Genomic DNA, 23,427 nt, shown 5'->3' with positions numbered 1-23,427 from the left:
ATTATGAATATTGCAACTCCAAGTCCAGCACTGTGCGAAATTTAATGCTCCCCCCCCCCCCCCAATCCTGAGGCAGGTTTGGAGGTGGAGGGGGCACTTAATGTGGTGGGTGGGTGCCAGATGCGGACTCTGATACCTTCCTGCCCCTGCCCTGATTAAGTCTGAGGCAGGAAGGCTGATGGGTGGCATTCCCATTCTGCTGCCAATTCCAACTGTGGAATTACTGCAGCTTCAGCACCTCTTCCCACTGCCGCTGCTTGTCAATCAATAGCGGGTAGGAAGGGCAGGTACCCTGCTGTGTTTGATCAGTACCTTATCATTAGGAGGACGAGCCCACTCCGAGCCACCGCTCCCGGCCCTTGTCTCTGCCTCTCTGGTCTCCCATGATCTTTATACCCTGTGAGTGCATCCTGCCCTAGCTCTACTGTGCCCTGGTCCGTCACTGATCCTGGGCGCTGGTCAGTGCATTGCCGACAGTTCCTGCCACTCCTCTGGTGGCACTGATGACAATGAAGATCTGCTAGCCTCTGATTGGTTCAGGGGACAGGACTTCCACCCGGGGTCTTTGATTCTGGGGAAGGCAGATTGCTGCCGACCTAAGTGCCTGCCTGACACTTAGTATGGGCCTTCCCCAAAGGGCTCTCGTCCGCAGTCACCAGAGGAATTTTGCCATATTTGTTCATAGGGGAGAATCCCACTGTCGAAACTGACCGAATATTCAGCCACTTTAACAAAATGTTTTTCCCCCACATGATTCACGACTCACTTGTCGAGGCTTATCCGATTTACTCGTCCTGGGTAAACTTCATCTCTGCAATCAGTGGGGCGTCCCTTTTAAATGAAATAGTCGGGGGGGGGGGGGGGGGGGGGGGGGCAGAGGGGGGGGGGGGGGGGTGGTGTTAGTTGTATGGAACATTTGAAAATCAAAGTTAAAGGAGAAGGTGGGAGTGCAGGTTGACGATGAGGAATTTAAACCATCTAAACGGGCCAAAGGCTCAAGGAAGTTTAATAAAGTTTCCAGAACAACTAATAAAACAAAGAATATGGAAAGCAGCAGGAATCTAACTACAGGCAGAGCAAGTAAGTGGACAACTATGAGAAGGGAGGAGGTCAATGCAGGACTGAGGGTGTTCTACCTAAATGCGCTCAGTATACGAGCAAGGTAAATGCGTTTTTTCCGCACAGTGAAATTGGCCGGTATGATGTTATGGGCATCACAGAGACGTGGCTGCAAGGGGATCACGGCTGGGACCTAAATATCCAAGGACATGTGTCCTATCGAAAGGACAGGCAGATGGACAGAGTTGCATTGTTAGTCATAAATAAATTAAATCGATAGCAAGGAGCAATATAGGGTCGGGAGGTGTAGATTCTGTGTGGATAAAGTTGAGGAATTGCAAAACAAAGAAGATCATGATGGGAGTTATGTACAGGCCCCATAGCAGTAGTCAAGATGTGGGGCAGAAAATAAATCAGGAGATAGTAAAGGCATGTAAAAAAGGCAATATTACAATAATCATGGTCGGACGTCAATATGCAGGTGGACTGAGAAAATCAGGTTGGTAGTGGATCCCAAGAAAAGGAATTCGTGGAATGTCTAAGTGATGTTTTTTTGGAGCAGCTTGTGACAAAGCCTACTAGGGAACAGGCAATTCTGGATTTGGTGATGTGTAATGAGGCAGACTTGATTAGGGAACTTAAGGTGAAGGAACCCTGAGGGAGCAGTGACCACAATATGACAGAATTTACCCTGCAGTTTGAGAGGGAGAAGCTGCCATCAAATGTAACGGTTTTGCAATTGAGTAAAGATAACTACAAAGACATAAGGGAGGAGCTGGCCAGAGTTGATTGGAAGAGGAGCCTAGCGGGGAAGGCAGTTGAACAGCAATGGCAGGAGTTTTGGGGGGTTATTCGGGAGGCACAACAGAAATTCATCCCAAGGAATAGGAAACATGCTAAGGGGAGGATAAGGCAACCATGGCTGACAAGGGAAGTCAAGGAATGCATTAAAGTAAAGGAAAATGCGTACAATTTGGTGAGGATTAGTGGGAAGTCGGAGGACTGGGAAGCCTCTAAAAGCGAGCAGAGGACAAACAATAAGGGGAGGAAGATGAAATATGGGTGTAAACTAGCTAGTAATATAAAAGAAGGTTGCAAGAGTCTTTTTTGATATATAAAGGTAAGGGAGAGGCAAGAACGGACATTCGACCACTGGAAAATGTGACTGGAGAAGTAGTAATGGGGAACAAAGAAAAGGCAGAGGTACTGAATAGTTACTTTGCATCAGTCTTCACGGTGGAAGATGGAAATGTTACTTAAAGCGATGACACTGAGTAGGCAATGACAAACATTCAAGGAATGCATAGGGCAACTGCAACAATTGTTTATTCCTGTCTGGCACAAAAGTAAAATGGGAAAGGTGGCCAATCCATGGCTTCCAAGGGAAATTAGAGATAGCATTCGATCCAAGGAAGAAGCATAAAAATTGGCCAAGAAAAACAACAGGTCGGAGGCTTGGGAGCAGTTTAGAATTCAGCAAAGAAGGACCAAGGGATTGATTAAGAAGGGAAAATAGAGTATGAGAGTAAGCTTGCAGGGAACATAAAAACTGACTGTGAAACTTTCTATAGGTGCGTGAAGAGAAAAATATGGGTGAAGCCAAATGTAGGTCCATTACAGTCAGAAGCAGGGGAAAGTATAATAAGGGACATTTCTTTTTTTTAAAATAAATTTAGAATACCCAATTATTTTTTCCAATTAAGGGGCAATTTAGCCTGGCCAATTCACCTAACCTGCACATCTTTGGGTTGTGGGGGCGAAACCCACACAAACACGGGGAGAATGTGCAAACTCCACACGGACAGTGACCCAGAGCCGGGATTCGAACTCGGGTCCTCAGCGCCATAGGCAGCAATGCTAACCACTGTGCCACCGTGCTGCCCCTGACAAAGACATTTCTGAGCAATTAAACACATTCTTCGGTTCCGTCTTCACAAATGAGGACAGAAATCAGATACCAGAAAAGTTGGGGAACGCAGGAGAGGGAGAAACTGAAGGAGATAAATATTAGTATAGAAATGGTGTTGGGGAATGCATGAGGGGGATTAGAACATACAATACACAGTGCAGAAGGAGATCATTCGGCCCATCGAGTCTGCACCGACCCACTTAAGCCCTCACTCCCACCCTATCCCTGTAACCCAATAACCCCTCCTAACCTTTTTTGTCACTAAGGGTAATTTATCATGGCCGATCCACCTAACCTGCACGTCTTTGGACTGTGGGAAGAAACCGGAGCACCCGGAGGAAACCCACGCAGACACGGGGAGAACGTACAGACTCCGCACAGACAGTGACCCAGCAGGGAATCGAACCTGGGACCCTGGCGCTGTGAAGTCACAGTGCTACCCACTGAGCTACCGTGCTGCACCTAAATTCTTATTTTAAACTTTCCGAATACCGAGAGGCCTAGATAGAGTGGATGTGGAGAGGATGTTTTCACTAGTAGGAGAGACTAGAATCCAAGGGAGAAGCCTCAGACTGAAGAGACGATCCTTTAAAACAGAGATGAGGAGGAATTTCTTCAGCCAGAGGGTGGTGAATCTGTCGAACTCTTTGCCGCAGAAGGCTGTAGAGGCCAAATCACTGAGTCTTTAAGACAGAGATAGATATGTTCTTGGTTAATAAGGGGAACAGGGGTAAAGGGGAGAAGGTAAGAGAATGGGAATAAATACACATCTGCATGATCCAATGATGGAGCAGCCTCGATGGGCCGAGTGGCCTAGTACTGGTCCTATATCTTATGGTCGAAACGCCTCTCCAGCATTTGTTCCAAGTCCCGTTGGGGGTGAAATGGCTGGCAGGAAGGCTGCACCATGATTTACAGAGAGAGCCCTCAGCAAATCTTCCGATGAGTTCAAGCAGAGGCGTGACGTTCTATACCCGCAATCGGCCAGGCGTCCAGCAAGTAAGGTCACCAAGCCTGCCTTGGAGGCTGTGACTAGGGGAGTGAGCATCTCGGAGGCTGTGAAAGTGAGCATCTGGGAGGCTGGCTGCGATAGTGAGTGTCGGGGAGGCTGTGATAGTGAGCGTCTGGGAGGCTGGCTGCGATAGTGAGTGTCTGGGAGGCTGCGATAGTGAGTGTCTGGGAGGCTGTGATAGTGAGTGTCTGGGAGGCTGCGATAGTGAGTGTCTGGGAGGCTGCGATAGTGAGTGTCTGGGAGGCTGCGATAGTGAGTGTCTGGGAGGCTGTGATAGTGAGTGTCTGGGAGGCTGGCTGCGATAGTGAGTGTCTGGGAGGCTGCGATAGTGAGTGTCTGGGAGGCTGCGGTAGTGAGTGTCTGGGAGGCTGGCTGCGATAGTGAGTGTCTGGGTGGCTGGCTGCGATAGTGAGTGTCTGGGCGGCTGCGATAGTGAGCGTCTGGGAGGCTGTGATAGTGAGTGTCTGGGCGGCTGTGATAGTGAGTGTCTGGGAGGCTGTGATAGTGAGTGTCTGGGAGGCTGCGATAGTGAGTGTCTGGGAGGCTGTGATAGTGAGTGTCTGGGAGGCTGCGATAGTGAGTGTCTGGGAGGCTGCGATAGTGAGTGTCTGGGCGGCTGTGATAGTGAGTGTCTGGGAGGCTGTGATAGTGAGTGTCTGGGAGGCTGCGATAGTGAGTGTCTGGGAGGCTGCGATAGTGAGTGTCTGGGAGGCTGCGATAGTGAGTGTCTGGGAGGCAGCAATAGTGAGCGTCTGGGAGGCTGCGATAGTGAGTGTCTGGGAGGCTGTGATAGTGAGTGTCTGGGAGGCTGCGATAGTGAGTGTCTGGGAGGCTGTGATAGTGAGTGTCTGGGAGGCTGCGATAGTGAGTGTCTGGGAGGCTGTGATAGTGAGTGTCTGGGAGGCTGCGATAGTGAGTGTCTGGGAGGCTGAGATAGTGAGTGTCTGGGAGGCTGCGATAGTGAGTGTCTGGGAGGCTGCGATAGTGAGTGTTTGGGAGGCTGCGATAGTGAGTGTCTGGGAGGCTGGCTGTGATAGTGAGTGTCTGGGAGGCTGTGATAGTGAGTGTCTGGGAGGCTGTGATAGTGAGTGTCTGGGAGGCTGCGATAGTGAGTGTCTGGGAGGCTGCGATAGTGAGTGTCTGGGAGGCTGTGATAGTGAGTGTCTGGGAGGCTGCGATAGTGAGTGTCTGGGAGGCTGGGATAGTGAGTGTCTGGGAGGCTGCGATAGTGAGTGTCTGGGAGGCTGCGATAGTGAGTGTCTGGGAGGCTGCGATAGTGAGTGTCTGGGAGGCTGCGATAGTGAGTGTCTGGGAGGCTGCGATAGTGTGTGTCTGGGAGGCTGCGATAGTGAGTGTCTGGGAGGCTGTGATAGTGAGTGTCTGGGAGGCTGCGATAGTGAGTGTCTGGGAGGCTGTGATAGTGAGTGTCTGGGACGCTGCGATAGTGAGTGTCTGGGAGGCTGCGATAGTGAGTGTCTGGGCGGCTGCGATAGTGAGTGTCTGGGAGGCTGCGATAGTGAGTGTCTGGGAGGCTGCGATAGTGAGTGTCTGGGAGGCTGTGATAGTGAGTGTCTGGGAGGCTGTGATAGTGAGTGTCTGGGAGGCTGCGATAGTGAGTGTCTGGGAGTTGGCTGCGATAGTGAGTGTCTAGGAGGCTGTGATAGTGAGTGTCTGGGAGGTTGCGATAGTGAGTGTCTGGGAGGCTGCGATAGTGAGTGTCTGGGAGGCTGGCTGTGATAGTGAGCGTCTGGGAGGCTGCGATAGTGAGCGTCTGGGAGGCTGCGATAGTGAGTGTCTGGGAGGCTGTGATAGTGAGTGTCTGGGAGGCTGTGATAGTGAGTGTCTGGGAGGCTGCGATAGTGAGTGTCTGGGAGGCTGCGATAGTGAGTGTCTGGGAGGCTGCGATAGTGAGTGTCTGGGAGGCTGCGATAGTGAGTGTCTGGGAGGCTGTGATAGTGATTGTCTGGGAGGCTGCGATAGTGAGTGTCTGGGCGGCTGGCTGCGATAGTGAGTGTCTGGGCGGCTGTGATAGTGAGTGTCTGGGAGGCTGTGATAGTGAGTGTCTGGGAGGCTGGCTGTGATAGTGAGTGTCTGGGAGGCTGCGATAGTGAGTGTCTGGGAGGCTGCGATAGTGAGTGTCTGGGAGGCTGTGATAGTGAGTGTCTGGGAGGCTGCGATAGTGAGCGTCTGGGAGGCTGTGATAGTGAGTGTCTGGGAGGCTGTGATAGTGAGTGTCTGGGAGGCTGCGATAGTGAGTGTCTGGGAGGCTGCGATAGTGAGTGTCTGGGAGGCTGTGATAGTGAGTGTCTGGGAGGCTGCGATAGTGAGTGTCTGGGAGGCTGGCTGCGATAGTGAGCGTCTGGGAGGCTGCGATAGTGAGTGTCTGGGAGGCTGCGATAGTGAGTGTCTGGGAGGCTGCGATAGTGAGTGTCTGGGAGGCTGCGATAGTGAGTGTCTGGGAGGCTGGCTGTGATAGTGAGTGTCTGGGAGGCTGCGATAGTGAGTGTCTGGGAGGCTGCGATAGTGAGTGTCTGGGAGGCTGCGATAGTGAGTGTCTGGGAGGCTGCGATAGTGAGTGTCTGGGAGGCTGCGATAGTGAGTGTCTGGGAGGCTGTGATAGTGAGTGTCTGGGAGGCTGCGATAGTGAGTGTCTGGGAGGCTGCGATAGTGAGCGTCTGGGAGGCTGCGATAGTGAGTGTCTGGGAGGCTGTGATAGTGAGTGTCTGGGAGGCTGTGATAGTGAGTGTCTGGGAGGCTGCGATAGTGAGTGTCTGGGAGGCTGGCTGTGATAGTGAGTGTCTGGGAGGCTGGCTGCGATAGTGAGTGTCTGGGAGGCTGCGATAGTGAGTGTCTAGGAGGCTGCGATAGTGAGTGTCTGGGAGGCTGCGATAGTGAGTGGCTGGGAGGCTGCGATAGTGAGTGTCTGGGAGGCTGCGATAGTGAGTGTCTAGGAGGCTGCGATAGTGAGTGTCTGGGCGGCTGTGATAGTGAGTGTCTGGGAGGCTGTGATAGTGAGTGTCTGGGAGGCTGTGATAGTGAGTGTCTGGGAGGCTGCGATAGTGAGTGTCTGGGACGCTGCGATAGTGAGTGTCTGGGAGGCTGCGATAGGGAGTGTCTGGGAGGCTGCGATAGTGAGTGTCTGGGAGGCTGCGATAGCGAGTGTCTGGGAGGCTGCGATAGTGAGTGTCTGGGAGGCTGCGATAGTGAGTGTCTGGGAGGCTGTGATAGTGAGTGTCTGGGCGGCTGTGATAGTGAGTGTCTGGGAGGCTGCGATAGTGAGTGTCTGGGCGGCTGTGATAGTGAGTGTCTGGGAGGCTGTGATAGTGAGTGTCTGGGAGGCTGCGATAGTGAGTGTCTGGGAGGCTGCGATAGTGAGTGTCTGGGAGGCTGTGATAGTGAGTGTCTGGGAGGTTGGCTGTGATAGTGAGTGTCTGGGAGGCTGCGATAGTGAGCGTCTGGGAGGCTGCGATAGTGAGTGTCTGGGAGGCTGTGATAGTGAGTGTCTGGGAGGCTGTGATGGTGTGCGTCTGGGCGGCTGCGATAGTGAGTGTCTGGGCGGCTGGCTGCGATAGAAAGCTGCCAGCTCACTCCATAAGAGGACGGGGCTTCAGTGCCAAAAGACGGTGAGTGACCCTTGTGCAGCTAGTGAGTCTGCCTCTTCACTTGTCTCGCTGCATCCCTCAATACGCCAGCCCACCTCCACTCTCCCTCCCAGCCACCTCACCTCCACTCTCCCTCCCAGCCACCTCACGGGTTCCCAACTGTTGTCATGCAACCCCCCCCCCCCTGACCACCACCACTCCCTATGGTCCCCCAGTTGATAATCTGCTCCTCACATCCCCACTCCCACTCAGATCCCATGCCTGCGAGACTTCATCACCATCTGACCTGGCAGGACTCCCACCTACACTCTCCTCATCTGCCTCAAACTTGAGCCTAACTGGTGTGATTGGGCACAGCAAGTCGGGGTCATGCCGAGCCCTTGCTATGGCGACGGAGCCACACCGCTCCTGTGTGGATGGCGAGGTGGGGGCACCAGACAAAAGTGAGAACCCTCAACACATGCAGCCATGGCGTAAGCCTCACGGGAGTGACTTTCCCAGTCTACCTCTGTGCTGCACTAACACCATCCTGCTTCATTTGCAGGTCAGTTGGCCACCCTGGACCATCCTCACGCCCGCTGGAGACCGCAGCTCCGAGGAAGTTGTTCCGGAGACCAACAATAAAGAGACATCGCAGCTGTCACCCGCACCCTTCACCGGCCCCAGTGACTCACATCTCGGAGAGATTAATGGTGAGTACCTCACAGCTGAAGATCCACAGCAAGTGGATGTTCCAGGGATCTGGCTCTCGGAGGGATGCCGCAGCCCAGGACACCGCTGAGCCCCAGGCCGACGGTGTGCCCCTGGGTCTGGTTGCCCCAGAGCTGCAAAGGCAGAATCTCGAACATCAGGAAGGAGTGACAGTCCATCCTCGGTCTGCATGGCCGGCTGGAGGAGTCCCATTGCCTTCCGCCTGAGGAAATGGTGCCATCAGTCCAACGCAACAAGGCCAAGACAGCTAGGGGGCATCCGCCGTGGAGACTTTGGTGCAAGACGTGCATTCCACAGGGGGGGAGTTCCCACCAGTGCCTGCACCGTGCAGTTGAAGACCTGCACCATGGAGCTCAGGCCCTCAGCCATGGACAAAAAGCGAATCGCAAATGAAACTTAAAACATCAAACCAAAATGTGATTAATGGGGTTAATATGGCATCCCAGCCCATGCAGGCCCAACGGGCTCAGAAGGTAATGACGGCGCAAGTGGACACCGTGTACTTCCTCTCTAGGGACACCCGGACAGTAATGTAGAGGGTCAGGCAGTAGGGTCGGGCGACCCCCTCAATCGCCCGCTTCTTGGACCTGTTGATGACAAGTTTGACCAGACCCAGGAACAGGTTCATGAGGGGGTCCTTCTCCTTCCCCACCCCCCTCTGTACAGGGCGGCCATAGGTCAGGGGGACTGAGGTACAAATAAAACTGCAACAAAAGGTTTTTTAAATAACTGAAAAGGGATTGCAGTCTTAAACAACCAATATAGGTATGATCCACTGACTCCACAAGGCCGCAGAAAGGGAAGGTATCTTGGGAGTCCATGAATTGATGCAGTCTATGGTTTTATGGGACTGCTGCATGCAACACCTTCCACCCAGGTCCCCGATGTTAAAGGGGAGGATCCTCCGTAGAGGGACCTCCACTGGGGACCTCAGTCACTGGACGTCAACAAAGTACATCAAGGCATGTCTGGGTGACGGGTGAGGGCAAGGAAGTGAAGGGTGTGCAGCAGCCCATCCAGGAAACCCCTCCGCCCAGTGCGCAATGGCACTGAGGGCATTTCCACAAGGCGGCTGGAGTTGTGGAGCTACAGCTTCTGAAGGGGTTCGGGGCTTGGGGCCAATGTGAAATTCCGCCCGAGCAGTCGTACACTCAGATGGAGCTCACCATACATCTGTGCCGCCAATGAGAGCCATCAGGTCCAAGCACAGCCGTTTGTAGGTCATGGATGGCATTGATCACGCGTCGGACACTCACCACCTCTATTGCGCCAATTCATGGGGTGTCATCCAGTCCATTCTTCCACCACCCAGTACGTCCACGACCCTGGTCACCCCGGAAACCTAGGCCCATCCCTCCACCAGACACCTGACATGGTATTGGTGGAGATGCAGATTCCTGAGCAGCGGCTCTCTGAAGACAGCCACTACTCCTGATGGGGGAGAGTACCGGCACAAGGCGACCATGTTCCAGACTTTGAGTAGTTCCTGGTAAAAGACAGGTAATATTGGCCTGTAAGGAGTAATGAAGACCCCTCAGGTCTATGAACAGGAGCCGCACCTCATAGTTCAGGGTGTGTACCTGGCGGAAGTAATACGTCACCAGGACATGCCATCTAGGAGCAGGATTGACGTAGCTGCAGAGTTTGAAGGCAGAAAGTTGCCACCTGGCGTGAAGGCACACCAGCACATGGCCACCTTCCCCAAGCGGGAGATTCAGAACCTCAGCAACGACACAGTGCAGTCTTTTGTCCCAGAAGAACTGAATGAGTATTTTCTGGATGTTGGTGACAAAATCAGGGGGAGGAGTCAAAATAACCAGCCGGGACCACAAGATGGAGGCAATCAGCTGATTTATGATCAGGACCCAGCCCCTGTAAGACAGCACTCAGAGAAGTCCTCTCCAGTGTCTCAGTATCTCCAGTTAGCCGGCCAGGATTCTTCAGCCGGTCAAAGATGGACTCCCAAGTAGAGGAAGGAGGCTGGTTCTGCTTCAAAGGGTTTACAATTGGGTGCCAATTAGTGGCACAGTCATGCATTGCAATGCTGACTAAATTGGTACAATGGACTCCTCGAGGACCGGTCAGGGACCTCATTAGTCACCTGGCTTCCCCTTGTGGCACTGAGGCACACTTGACGCATGTGAACACTGCAAATTGTAGTCACCATCATCCTGTGTCACCCCATAACCCCAGATCTCATGGGCTGCAGATTAAATGAACTGGAACAGGCAGCCACATATAAACTCTCCAACACTCTGTCCAAAAGAACCAAAGATTTTCAACCTCAATGCACAATATACCCTTCACCTGCATAAAGCTAGGAAACTGGGCAAAATCTCCACCAGTTTTATTTTGTTGCATGTTGGGAGAATTATCTCAATTGTCTTCCCACACCTAGTTGCATGGTGTACCGAAAACAACCTCTCTCTCAGTGTCAGCAAAACTAAGGAAATGACCATCGACTTCAGGAAGCGTAGCACGACACACACTCCCACCTGCATCAATGGCTCCGATGTGCAGATGGTCGATAGCTTTAAGTTCCGAGGGGTCACCATCATCAATAGTCAGCCCTGGTCCACTCACGTTGATGCAACAGTCAAGAAAGCCCAACAATGTCTCGACTTCCTACGGAAGCTAAAGAAATTCGGCACGTCTGCATCGACTTTCACAAACTTCTACAGATGTGCCACAGAGAGCATCCTATCCAGCTGCATCACAGCCTGGTATGGCAACTGCTCGGCCCAAGATCACAAGAAACTGCAGAGTGTGGTGAACTCAGCCCAACGCATCACACAAGCTTGGCACCCCCACATTGATTCTGTCTACACCTCCCGCTGCCTCAGGAAGGCAGACAGCATTATCTGAGACCCTCCCACCCAGGCATTGCCTTCTTCCAGACCCTTCCATCAGGCAGAAGAAACAGACGTCTGAAGACTCGCACATCCAGACATATGAACAGCTTCTTCCCCACAGCTACAAGACTCCTGAACGACTCTCCCTCGGACTGATCTGTTCCCTGTAAGAACACTATTCCTTGCTCATGTATTTTTTCTGTTTGACCCTTGTTCCACACTGTAACCAATTACTTATTTGTCGAATGTACTTTGTTGATTATTCTTTTTGTCTACTGTGTACGTTCCCTCGGCCGCAGAAAAATACTTTTCACTGTACTTCGGTACATGTGACAATAAATCAAATCAATCAATCAATTAAGCTTTTGTCTGTTTCTATAGCTAGTAATTCCTGGAACAGGTTGCTAGGGTGTCACCAGGGGGCTTATAGTTTGAGGGGCGCCCTTCCTACCAAACGTGTCTGATCAGGATTCTCTGCCGCTCTTACTGCCCGCCATTGGTGCGTTGGAAGGATCTGCAGGTTGACACGCAACCTGTTTGGCCACGTTATGAACGCACCTTCCTCGGCCGTCACGTCCTGAGGTGGGACTCGAACCCGGAGCTGCGGGCTCAGAGGCAGGGTCACTGCCCATTGTGTCCACAAGACCTCCTGTTCGAGAAGTTTGATTAGGTATTTGCTGAGTTACAATTTGTGAGGAGAGATGGCGGTGCTCCTTTACGCTTCTCAAGGAAAGGAATCGGGTGGAATCCATCAATTCCTATAATCATGAACACTGGTCCAAAAAAGGCTGGATGCTCTAGCGGTGGGATTCTCCATTGCGCCGGCAGTGCCCCCACCCCCCAGGGTTTCCCAGCGACGTGGGGTGGCCAGAATGGGAAATCCTATTGGCAGGTGGCAGGAGAATCCGACTGCTGGTGAGGGTTCACTACCCAGTAAAACGCGGCTGCCAGACGGGAGAATCCAGCCCTGCAGCTTTTGGAAAGTGATAACAATGCAATAAAAATCAAAGTTGAAGGGAAGTGTGACCTTTCAACAGCAAACACAGAAACATCTGGGGAGATAACAAACCCAGCATTATGGTTCTTAAATCAATTTCCTTAGTTGATAGTTACAGAATTATTTGGTAGTTTCCCTGGAACAGATGAGAGGAACAAGCACAAGCCTTGTAGCACAGAAATGTTTCCGACAGATGGACACCACTTCAAGAGTATCAGATAGCAACGGGCAGGTTAGATCACTGTAACATTCACAACAACTACCATTTTAAACAGCTTGGAATTATTGTTTAAATAACACAAGTGACATATCCTGAGATTAAGAAGAAAGACTGAAACAATTAGTTATTGATCCGGCTTACCTTGTGTAGGCTGAGAGTCTTCCAGGTACGTTGTGTTTGTTTTTTCAGGATCATCGTTAGCTCTGGAAGACATGATTTCAGTGATATGAGAACTCCTGGAGATACACACTAGCTTTTAAAGCCATCCGCAGCAAACATCAGGGGCAGCATTACTTTCAGGCCTCAATAAAAATGGTGGTAGCAATGATGACTGACAGAATGGAGCCACAGAGCATCGCTGGCCCATGCTGGAAAGAGATCATTCTGTTAGCACACGGTGTTCCAATATATCACTGGAATAAGAATTGAAATCTGACTCTACCAGTGCTGAACTAATCTAACTGTACACTCCAGGAATACAAGGCACAGTTCTCAACATCAGGGATGTTTCTCGTGAGGATTTATCTCCCTTGGTGATTGGACGGTATGCTCTAGATTTTGTAAACACTAATGTGAGTTCATGCTGCTTAAAGGGAGTGTACCATCATTGTGAATTATTCTGCACTTCACTTTTCATTGTTTTGAATTGCTCAACTGTTGATGCCTTATTCTCATTCTTGATTTCAAATACCTCCTTGGCTTGACCCCTCCCCATCTCCGTAAGCTCCTCCGGTGCCAAACACTCCAGTGCATAAACCTCCAGCGCACATCCCTCCAGCGCACATCCCTCCACCGCACACCCCTCCAGCGCACACCCCTCCAGCGCACACCCCTCCAGCGCACACCCCTCCAGCGCACACCCTTCCACCGCACACCCTTCCACCGCACACCCTTCCACCGCACACCCCTCCAGCGCACACCCCTCCAGCGCACACCCTTCTAGCGCAGACCTCTCCAGCGCACACCCCTCCAGCGCACACCCCTCCAGCGCACACCCTTCTAGCGCAGACCCCTCCAGCGCACACCCTTCTAGCGCAGACCTCTCCAGCGCACACCCCTCCAGCGCACACCCCTCCAGCGCACACCCTTCTAGCGCACACCCTTCTAGCGCACACCCTTCCACCGCACACCCTTCCACCGCACACCCTTCCACCGCACACCCCTCCAGCGCAGACCCCTCCAGCGCACACCCCTCCAACGCACACCCTTCTAGCGCACACCCCTCCAGCGCACACCCCTCCAGCGCACACCCTTCCACCGCACACCTCTCCAGCGCACACCCCTCCAACGCACACCCTTCTAGCGCACACCCCTCCAGCGCACACCCCTCCAGCGCACACCCTTCCACCGCACACCTCTCCAGCGCACACCCCTCCAACGCACACCCTTCTAGCGCACACCCCTCCAGCGCACACCCCTCCAGCGCACACCCTTCCACCGCACACCCTTCCACCGCACACCCCTCCAACGCACACCCTTCTAACGCACACCCTTCTCGTGCACATCCTTCCACCGCACACCCCTCCAGTGCACACCCTTCTTACACATTCCCCTCCACTGCACACCCCTTCAGCGCACACCCCTCCACCGCACACCCCCTCCAGCGCACATCCCTCCGTGGTATCTGTGTGCCTCTCATTCTGCCCTTTTGAGCTGCTGCTGTTGTAGCTCCGTCTGCCAAGTGAACTGCTGTCAATGTGTGACACGCGCATCTGTCCAGTGCCAGCTGCACGCACCCACTGTAGCTTCTCTGCAATCGCTCTTGGCGTCCGTCATCTAACTATGCCTAGACTGACCCCCCTTTCTGCTGCCCTCCACTTTGCCCTCGAGCAGAGATCTCTGTAACTTTTCAGATGGCTGGAATACTGAAATTTTCCTTTCTGGAAAATGTGGTTCCTTTATGTGATCGTCAATATTTTGTAGGGCCTCTTCTGCAAGAGACGCAGTGCTGTCCACGTATATCCAGTTTGTGAAATGAAAATCGTTTATTGTCACAAGTAGGCTTCAATGAAGTTACTGTGAAAAGCCCCTAGTCGCCAAATTCCGGCGCCTGTTCGGGGAGGCTGATACGGGAACTGAACCGTGCTGCTGGCCTGCCTTGGTCTGCTTTAAAAGCCAGCGATTTAGCCCTGTGCTAATGTCCTGCCTCCAATTTGTACCTCTCTGAATATTTACTTTGTGTACAGATTGAAACATTTTGGTGACAATACACAGCCTTATCGTACTCCTCTCTTCAAATGAAGCATGTCTAATTGTCCCAATATAAACTCTGGATAAATCTCCCATCTTTACTGTCAATGTCACATTTCAGCACCACACCTATTAACTATTGGTGATAAACATTATTGAATGTTTTCTCGTAGCCTATTAAGCATATTTACATGTTCTTGTTTACTTCTACTTAAAGATTGTTCTTAGGTTAAAAATGCCACGTCTTGTTCCTGCTCGAGATCTAAATCGAGACTGTGTTTCACCAATTGGTACTTCAAATGAATTACTATTTTTCTTATATGATTTTTATGATCATTTTAATGAGATGACTCATTAAGCTAATAGTTCTAAAAAGTTTGCACACCATTGTTTTAGCTTTCCTGGGCAATTTAATGAATAATGAATGTCTTACAACAGCGCCTTTACTTCCTCAGGAAACTAAGGAAATTTGGCATGTCCACATTAACCCTTACCAACTTTTACAGATGCACTATAGAGAGCATCCTCTCGGGCTGCATCACAGCCTGGTATGGCAACTGCTCGGCCCAGGACCGCAAGGAACTTCAGAGAGTCGTGAATACCGCCCAGTCCATCACACGAACCTGCCTCCCATCCATTGATTCCATCTACACCTCCCGCTGCCGGGGGAAAGCGGGCAGCATAATCAAGGATCCCTCCCACCCGGCTTACTCACTTTTCCAACTTCTTCCATCGGGCAGGAAATTCAGAAGTCTGAGAACACGGACGAACAGACTCAAAAACAGCATCTTCCCCACTGTCACCAGACTCCTAAATGACCCTTTTATGGACTGTCCTCATTAACACTACACCCTGTCTGCTTCATCCGATGCCAATGCTTATGTAGTTACATTGTATATCTTGTGTTGCCCTATTATGTATTCTCATGTATTTTCTTGAATTCTGTTCAATTCCCTTTTCTTCCCATGTCCTGAATGATCTGTTGAGCTGCTTGCAGAAAAATACTTTTCACTGTACCTCGGTACACGTGACAATAAACAAATCCAATCCAATCCAATCCAATTGAGTCATTTGGAATGAATCCTTTGCCGCAGATTTCATCACACGTCTCTGATATCACTAATTCTTTTTCTCCAAAGCTTCGCATTTAACCTGTTGTTACTTCCCCGATGCCTCGAGGTTTTCCTGTACTCATGTTTTTCCATTTGCTTTCTATTTCCTGTTCGCAGAATTCTGCTTGTTCTGATTCGCCAATTCTCAGACATTTAAACTCGTTTTTTTTACTTTCAGAGTGAATGCCTCTCTGACCCTTCAACATGTCAATGTCTAAATGGTTTTATCATTTTCTTATTTGGTATTTTCAACTTAATTCTTGCACCAAGGAGATAATGATCTGAATTTATATCCATGCTTGGATACTGATGAATGTTCCACTGTTTCTGAAAAGTCATTCCACCATCACATAATCTATTTGATTTCTATAAACATTGCCTGGACGTCTCCGGTTTGCTGTTGTTGTTTTGGTTGCTTACAGAAAGTGTTTTTCACCATCTGATCATCTTTTTGACAAAATTGCATCAGTTTCTCTCCTCTCTAACTTCTCGGTCCAAAGTCACAGGAACGCCTGTTCTTGATGCTCCGTCGCCGACTTTAGCATTTCAGTCGTCATTACAATTACAATACGAGTTGATTTAACTTGATGTCAGGATGACACCATAACATGCCTCTGGTTTCTGCTCATTGTGATCTTGAGGCATAAACCTGTACGGGGGCTGGATCAAAAGACTTTCCTTTGATCTTAATCGCGACCGCTCTTTATGAAATTGGCCAGTAGCCTTAATCTGATCTCGTGGATCTTCTTTTTTAACAAAACGCATTTTATTCAAACTTGTATCAAAGTAGGTTACAGCAAATAAACATCCCGGGAAAGATTCTTCCCAACAAGACTCCCCCTCAGAGTTCAGGGCGTCTGGTCAACGCTTTTTGGGGCCTGTAGCCAATTGGACATGCGTGACTTCCCAAGCGGGAAAATACCAGGAGGCCGCTGCTTTTAACTTTAATTTCACCAATGAGATTAACATGAATGCAAATGAGCTCTGATCAGGTTCTCGCCCTTTTTGGACGGGATTTTGATCACAGCAGCTGGAGCGGGAGGGGACCATCAGAAATTGGTTGACACCCGGCACAAATCCCATTTTGGGCCTTTCCCGGAATTCTCCTGACATAGTGGGATTTACGCCGGACACAACGCAGCTGGAGAATCGCCCCCTGTATCTTCAAAAAGCACATCCCTGTAATAATATTCCATGTTGATTCACAAGGAGAAACATCTTCCATTGTGTGTGACAGGCTCAGAAACTGACCTCTCATGAGTTTAGGTCAACTTCAACATAAATGTTACTTTGTTGGGTAAGGTTTCCTCTTTGCCTGTCCCCATCTACGGGAGGACCAACATCTATATCCCCTATTATTTGACTATCACGTTCCGTGACTAGCCCTTGGGGTTATGCAGTGGGAGGTACCAGGCTGATTGCGTTGCCTTTCTCAGGGTCATGACTCTGCCCTTGGATGTGTCGAATAGCTTCCACGTCTTCACCTTCTGAGCCATGGTCCAACTACTGCCACTTGTCAGGTTCTTCCGCCTCTCCTGCTGTTCCCAGACTTTGTGCACAGCAGAAGGGGTGGTGCCCCCCACAACACATCAGCTGAAGCTAATGAACCTCTCACTTAGTTTTCCATAACTGCTGAGCCACGATCCTGTAGTGCGACGGCACAACCAACTATTTGGAGTCACAAGTGTGAGTTGAAAAGTTGTGGACCCCAGTCTCTCCTGCCCACACCTGCTTGACATGGGTGTGCGGCTAGGCAGGACATCAAGGGTACTCCTATATACCCTAACCTCCTCCAGCACACAACCTTCTCATTCCAACCATTCTGAGCATTCCTAAATTCAATCCACCACTTGTGGCTGTACCTTCAGCTCGCTGAGCCCTTGGCTCGGATATTCCCTTCCTAAACCTCTCCATCCTTTTCCCCCTTTGATGGCAATCTACCTCTCTGACTAAACTCTTGTTTGTTTGCCCTAATATCTCCCTAGGTGGCTTGGTAACATATTTTGTTTCATATTGCCCCTCTGTGAAACACACTGGGATACTTTCTTATATTTAAGGCTCTATATGAATTCATGTTGTTGTTAATAGCATGGGGTTATATAGCATTACAGTGAATGAGCAGAAATCCTTTAACAACTACGCAGTTAGATCCACAGAACAGAAACCCCTGAAGCTGCAGGAAGCCCGGGGGTTAAATTTGAGGACTAGTGATGTGTGAAATCAGTAGCTTAACTTCACGTGTACTTCCAAACTAAATATAGAATATTATAGGGGACTCAGTATAGCATTAAGTATCCCTTTTTTAAATTTCTCAGCTGGTGACAATTTCACACTGAAATCTAACAGACATTTTTGAGCATTCACATCAATGTGTTGGTTGCTAAGCCCCTATCCCACAGAGAATTGTCAAGTCTACTCATTCATGATGCACCATAAATAAAGGTGATGCACAAAGTCTATGTTAAATTATCGCTTTTTATAGCAATCTACTGCTCATTTATATACCATGGCCTTATTTGACACACATACAGAAGATAGCAATGTAGTGGTGTTGGCACTGGACTCATAATCCAGAGACCCAGAGTAATGCTCTGGGGACCCAGGTTCAAATCCCACCAGATGCAGATGGTGATATTTGAATTCAATAAAAATCTAGAATTAATAGTCTAATGAAGCTATTGTCGATTGTCATACAAACCCACCTGGTTCATTAACGCCCTTTAGGGAAGGAAATCTGTTGTCCTTGCCCGGTCTGGCCTACATGTGACTCCAGACCCACAGCAATGTGGTTGACTCGTCACTGCCCTCAGGAATGGGCAATAAATACTGGCACAGCCAGCGACGCCCACATCCTATGAATTTTTAAAAAGCGCTCCTATTCAATTTCTTAGATGTTGAAATATCTAAAGCTTATTTAAAACAGCAATGGTCCAAGAATTGTTGTGAGTTTGAACAATTTGCCTAGCCTCTTCCAGTGATGAGTTTATACTCTGTCATCAATAATCCAACTTGATGCCAAATAAAAGCTGCTGGAATATTGTACGAGTTCCTGTGGCAATGCTGCCTGGTCCTGGCACCTTTATATCGCACAGCTGACTGTAAAACATAGAACAGTACAGCACAGAACAGGCCCTTCGGCCCTTGATGTTGTGCCGAGCAATGATCACCCTACTCAAACCCACGTATCCACCCTATACCCGTAACCCAACAACCCCCCTTAACCTTACTTTTTAGGACACTACGGGCAATTTAGCATGGCCAATCCACCTAACCCGCACATCTTTGGACTGTGGGAGGAAACCGGAGCACCCGGAGGAAACCCACGCAGACACGGGGAGGACGTGCAGACTCCGCACAGACAGTGACCCAGCCGGGAATCGAACCTGGGACCCTGGAGCTGTGAAGCATTTATGCTAACCACCATGCTACCCTGCTGCCCTGCAAAACCAACAGTAAAATTGCCAACGTTAGTGAAACACAACAGGTTTCAATTGACTTGCACCTGGCAGTGCGGGACCCTCCCATTGGTTGATAGCAGTGTGAACACACGTTGTTAAACAACGTATTAGAGCAGCTACAGCTGTAATGGTAAAGCCAAACAAAGCTTCAAGTGGATGAGTTGAATTGCTATAGCCTCAAACTGTGGCTCGCCCAGGGGAAGATGTGATATAAATTAGTAGCATGGTGCACTATGCAGTTGTAACATTCTGCAATGTCACAATGCACAGATGTTTCTTTTCCGATCTTGCATTGTGAGATTTGGAACCCTCGAGCCAATGTTACTCCACAGATTTCTGTCACCAATGACGTTACTCCATTGGGCTGGCTAATATTCTGTCATCACACGCAGTTTCTGATGACTTTTTTTGAGAATATTTTTGGTTTGCTCTGCCTTAACAAAATGAATCTTTGGCAAAAAGACCACGGTCTGGATTTCTGGCTTCTATTCGCGTCAGGCGGGTTCAGTGGTGGGAGTGGAAAATATTGTGAGACAGCCTACGTCAGGTTTTACGTCAACATAAAAGCAGTGAGTGGTGAACCCCTCCCCCCATCGGGGGTGAGCCAGGTTTCCCACCATACAAGGTCGGGAACCTTGTTGTAATAAGGTAGCATGTCATCATCGGGCCCATATGCCGGAATCATATATCCAATAATACGCCTGCAGCGCAGTGATGTCAGAATGCTGCAATGCACGACTGGTCTCGGAAAGCATGCATCTGGTGAGCAGTAGTCTCAGAGGTGAGCCCAGTGCTTGTGGTCTGGCTCCATGGTTGGGGAGGAAGAGGGTAGGGCCCAGGAGGTGCCAGAGAGATGCCAGGGTGTGCTCTTGAGCGAAGAATGTTTCCTGATGTGCTCGGTCTATGCAGGGACAACTTTCTCTTATGGCACCCAAATTAGGGGCCGCCCATCAGCGATACAGCGTGGAACACATGGGAACCCTAACCCTAACCCTAACCCTGCCTTGTTTTTCAGCTAAGTCCCACACTATATGGTGTAAAAAGCCACGTTGCTGTTGGTGGGCTCAGGGCCTCTTTTCTCACCCAACTTTGGATTTTGCCGAAATTGGAGAAAGTGCCGGCCCATGAGTCCCAAATATTCTGTCAGAATCCCATGTGCTCCTATTTAACCGCACCTGCTGCACATGTTTATAGTTTGGGTCCCTTTATTTGACGAGGGATGTAGTTGCGTTCAAGGCAGGTTAGAGGAGGTTCACTGGATTGATTATGAAGAGAGATCAGTTTAGGCCTAAACTCCCTCGAGTTTAGAAGAATGAGAGGAGATCTAATGGAGGTATACAAGATGATGAAAGGTGTGGATAAGGTAGACGTGGAGCAGATACTTCCTCTTGTGGGGCAACCCAGAATAAGAGGTCATAGTCTCAGGATAAGGGGATAGTAAATTTCAAACCGAGATGAGGAGAAATTACCCCCAAAGGGTTGTGAATCTGTGGAACTCGCTACCCCAGAGTGTGGGAGATGCCGGGACATTGAACAAATTTAAGGAGGAGAGAGAACCAGAATTTGAATTAGTGACGGGTTGAAGGGTTACGGAGAACGGGCAAGAAAATGGATTGAGGCCGAGAGGAGATCAGCCATGATCATATTGACTGGCTGAGCAAGCTCGAGGGGCTGAATGGCCAACTCCAGCTCCTCATTTTTATATTGTTAGTGTTATTCACAAAGCTTTCCTCAAGGTTGACCATGTCAACCAATGGTTTGCTTAAGAGACACTGTCAATCTTCAAAATTGATGGTCAAGATTTGAATCTTGAATCCTTATTGTCCAGGTGCCACATAGTTTCACAATTTCAAGCTAAATTAGTTGACTCATTTATTACAATTGCTCCGGAAATGGCAAAGATTAAAAATGTTCCAGGTGTGTTGACAATCTTGCTGCATGCCTCATCCTCTTTCTCCTGTTTTTGGTTACAGGTGACCCATAATGGTGTAGCCATCTGAAATGGCCACCTACAAAGGACCATGGGAATTATGGCCAACCCAGGACTCGGACAGATACACAGCCTATGTGTATCTGAAACACAGGTAACCAGACCTGACCGAAACCCCCACTCATTTGCATTTCAATGACCCATTTCCCAGGACAATAGAACTCCAATCATGCAACCGGTACAGCCACAGACTGATCGCCGCCACTCCCCTTACTCAGAGAGCCCAACTGCCAAGGTCAATGACCGCTAAGGACCCACCCAGCTACCAAGGCACCCGCCCCTTTATTGGCCGAAATCGAAGACAGTGATTGGGTCCGAGGTTAAGGACCGCCCCAAAGAGCACAAATTCCCAGAGGGATAAAAGAGAGCACAACCATGTGTTCGGTCTTTTTTGGATCCGGCCTGTGCCAACCCAATCGTAGCAGGAACAACCAGCCAAGTTCAAGACTAACAATCGCCACCTGATGGTTGAGCCCAGCAGAGTCAGAGCCGCTTTCTTCGAACCAGCCAAGTGAAATCCAGATAAAGGCCTTATCCAGTTGCACAGTGCCGGTCGCCCTGAAGTTAAGTATAGGTTATTGTAGCTGATAGATGTAGTTTAAGTCGTAGTAGATATTGTGTTTGCATGTTGAGATAACTCTTGTGTATGTAAATAAACCATCTTTTGGGCGAACTAACTGGTTGTGTGGTCATTTGATCGATATAAGGAAAGGCTTGTGGTTCACCAACATTATTATAGAGCAACAATGGGCATTTTGTTGTGTTATTTACTTCATTAAATCTTGGTCTGTGTGAAATGGAGAGTTGCAGTGCACGCTTTGTTTACATTTGGATAAAGAAAAGACATCTAACAATGTTGTGAGACTTCATGAGCCCTGGGCAATACAGAACAATGAATAAGTCTCACAGTGTCATAGCCGTTTCATGAAACATGAGTGAGTGAATATATTTTAATCAACTGTAAATCATCCTTAAACTTAAATTGTTATTATTCACAAATTAAAGGCACTGTATAAATCGTAGCAAACATTCATAACAAGCATAGTACTCTGGAATATGCATGTTTTTTGCTATTTTGTTTTATGCATTTATTTTTGGACATACTGTAAGTTCATTATGAATAACTTGTTCTGGAAACATTTTCAGTGTGTAGTGCCCTTAAAAACTGGCAATCAACTGAGTAATTATCTTAGTTATGTAATATCACTTACACAAAGAAACACCTCGGTAGAAGATGACACTCTAGGATTTGAACCTGTAATCTCAGACGAGCCCTCATTAAAAAGCTTGGCTTCTAAAAATACGTTGCTCATTCGGGAAAAAGAACTCTTCCACTGCTTTCAAATAATGATTAGTGTAACTCAGTTTCACAACTCCATGAAAATACCCCTCAGGGTATAGCACCTCTCATCTTTTTGAAGGATTTTGGACTTGATTCGTTTTTACATGGCCGGCCGCAGCCAGACTCCGAGCTGTCAGTTCCAGAGAGATCTGAAATGTGAGGTCTTCAGCCGAGACCCCCGGGAATTATCATGCACCAAAAAACACAAACATGGTTAGAATGAGTGAACTGTTCTAGGAAGGATTAATAAGTAGGGTGAGGGTATTATTATCTCTCAACTTCATTTCCTTATTCTTGACTTCAGTTTTCTCCCTCGCGGTTTCTCGCACCCTACAGGTTTGATCGAGATATTCAGCCGGAGTATTGCGGAGAAATCAGACATGCTGTCTAAACTTTGCGTCTTGCACACATCGGGATAGACCTCAAAATGACCAACAGTAAAGGGAGCAACAATCTATACTACATGAGAAGAGAGTGTTGACTATAAAGTCAACTATAAAGGTACAGAAGAGGCCCTTTGGCCCATCGAGCCTGCACTAACAAAACCACAATAAATTTACACTAATACACAAATACACAATCCCGGACCCCAACACTGGCTTGGATAGTGATCAGAAGCCACAATGATTTAGTTTAATTTTGTAAGACGGCGAGGAAAGGATACTTCATTCCGGGAGTGATTTCACAAAGATACAGGGATATGGTAGAATAAAACAAACTTTATTGCAAACACAGTATTACAGTATATTTAACATCACACAAGAAAATAACTTACAGTTAGCCCTTAAACAATGCCACTCAATACAGTCAATACTGCCCTTAGCTGCCTTATTTATTCCCACTCAAAAAACAAGACAAAACATCTCAGCTCTCAATCCACTGTTAAAATACCTTTAGCACCCGAGAATACTGCTGTAGAGCGAAGTTCTTTGAGAAAGAGAGATCTTATGCCACAGTTTTAAAGACAAGATCT

At 49.1% G+C, this 23,427-nt stretch overlaps 1 protein-coding gene across 4 annotated transcripts in view; it reads right to left on the bottom strand.

Moving 5' to 3' along the window:
- Positions 1-23,427, bottom strand: part of cbarpb (CACN subunit beta associated regulatory protein b) — a 240,877-nt gene that overhangs the window by 88,502 nt on the left and 128,948 nt on the right. For all 4 annotated transcript variants that reach the window (XM_038777460.1, XM_038777462.1, XM_038777458.1 and 1 more), the window contains one exon: positions 12,504-12,565. In XM_038777460.1, coding sequence (XP_038633388.1) covers positions 12,504-12,565 — 62 coding nt within the window. The remainder of the gene's footprint in view (positions 1-12,503; positions 12,566-23,427) is intronic.

Source organism: Scyliorhinus canicula, chromosome 18, assembly GCF_902713615.1.
Source record: "Scyliorhinus canicula chromosome 18, sScyCan1.1, whole genome shotgun sequence".
Classification (NCBI taxonomy): domain Eukaryota; kingdom Metazoa; phylum Chordata; class Chondrichthyes; order Carcharhiniformes; family Scyliorhinidae; genus Scyliorhinus; species Scyliorhinus canicula.
The sequence above is the reverse complement of the archived record's forward strand: the minus strand, read 5'-3'. Positions and strand labels throughout refer to the sequence as shown.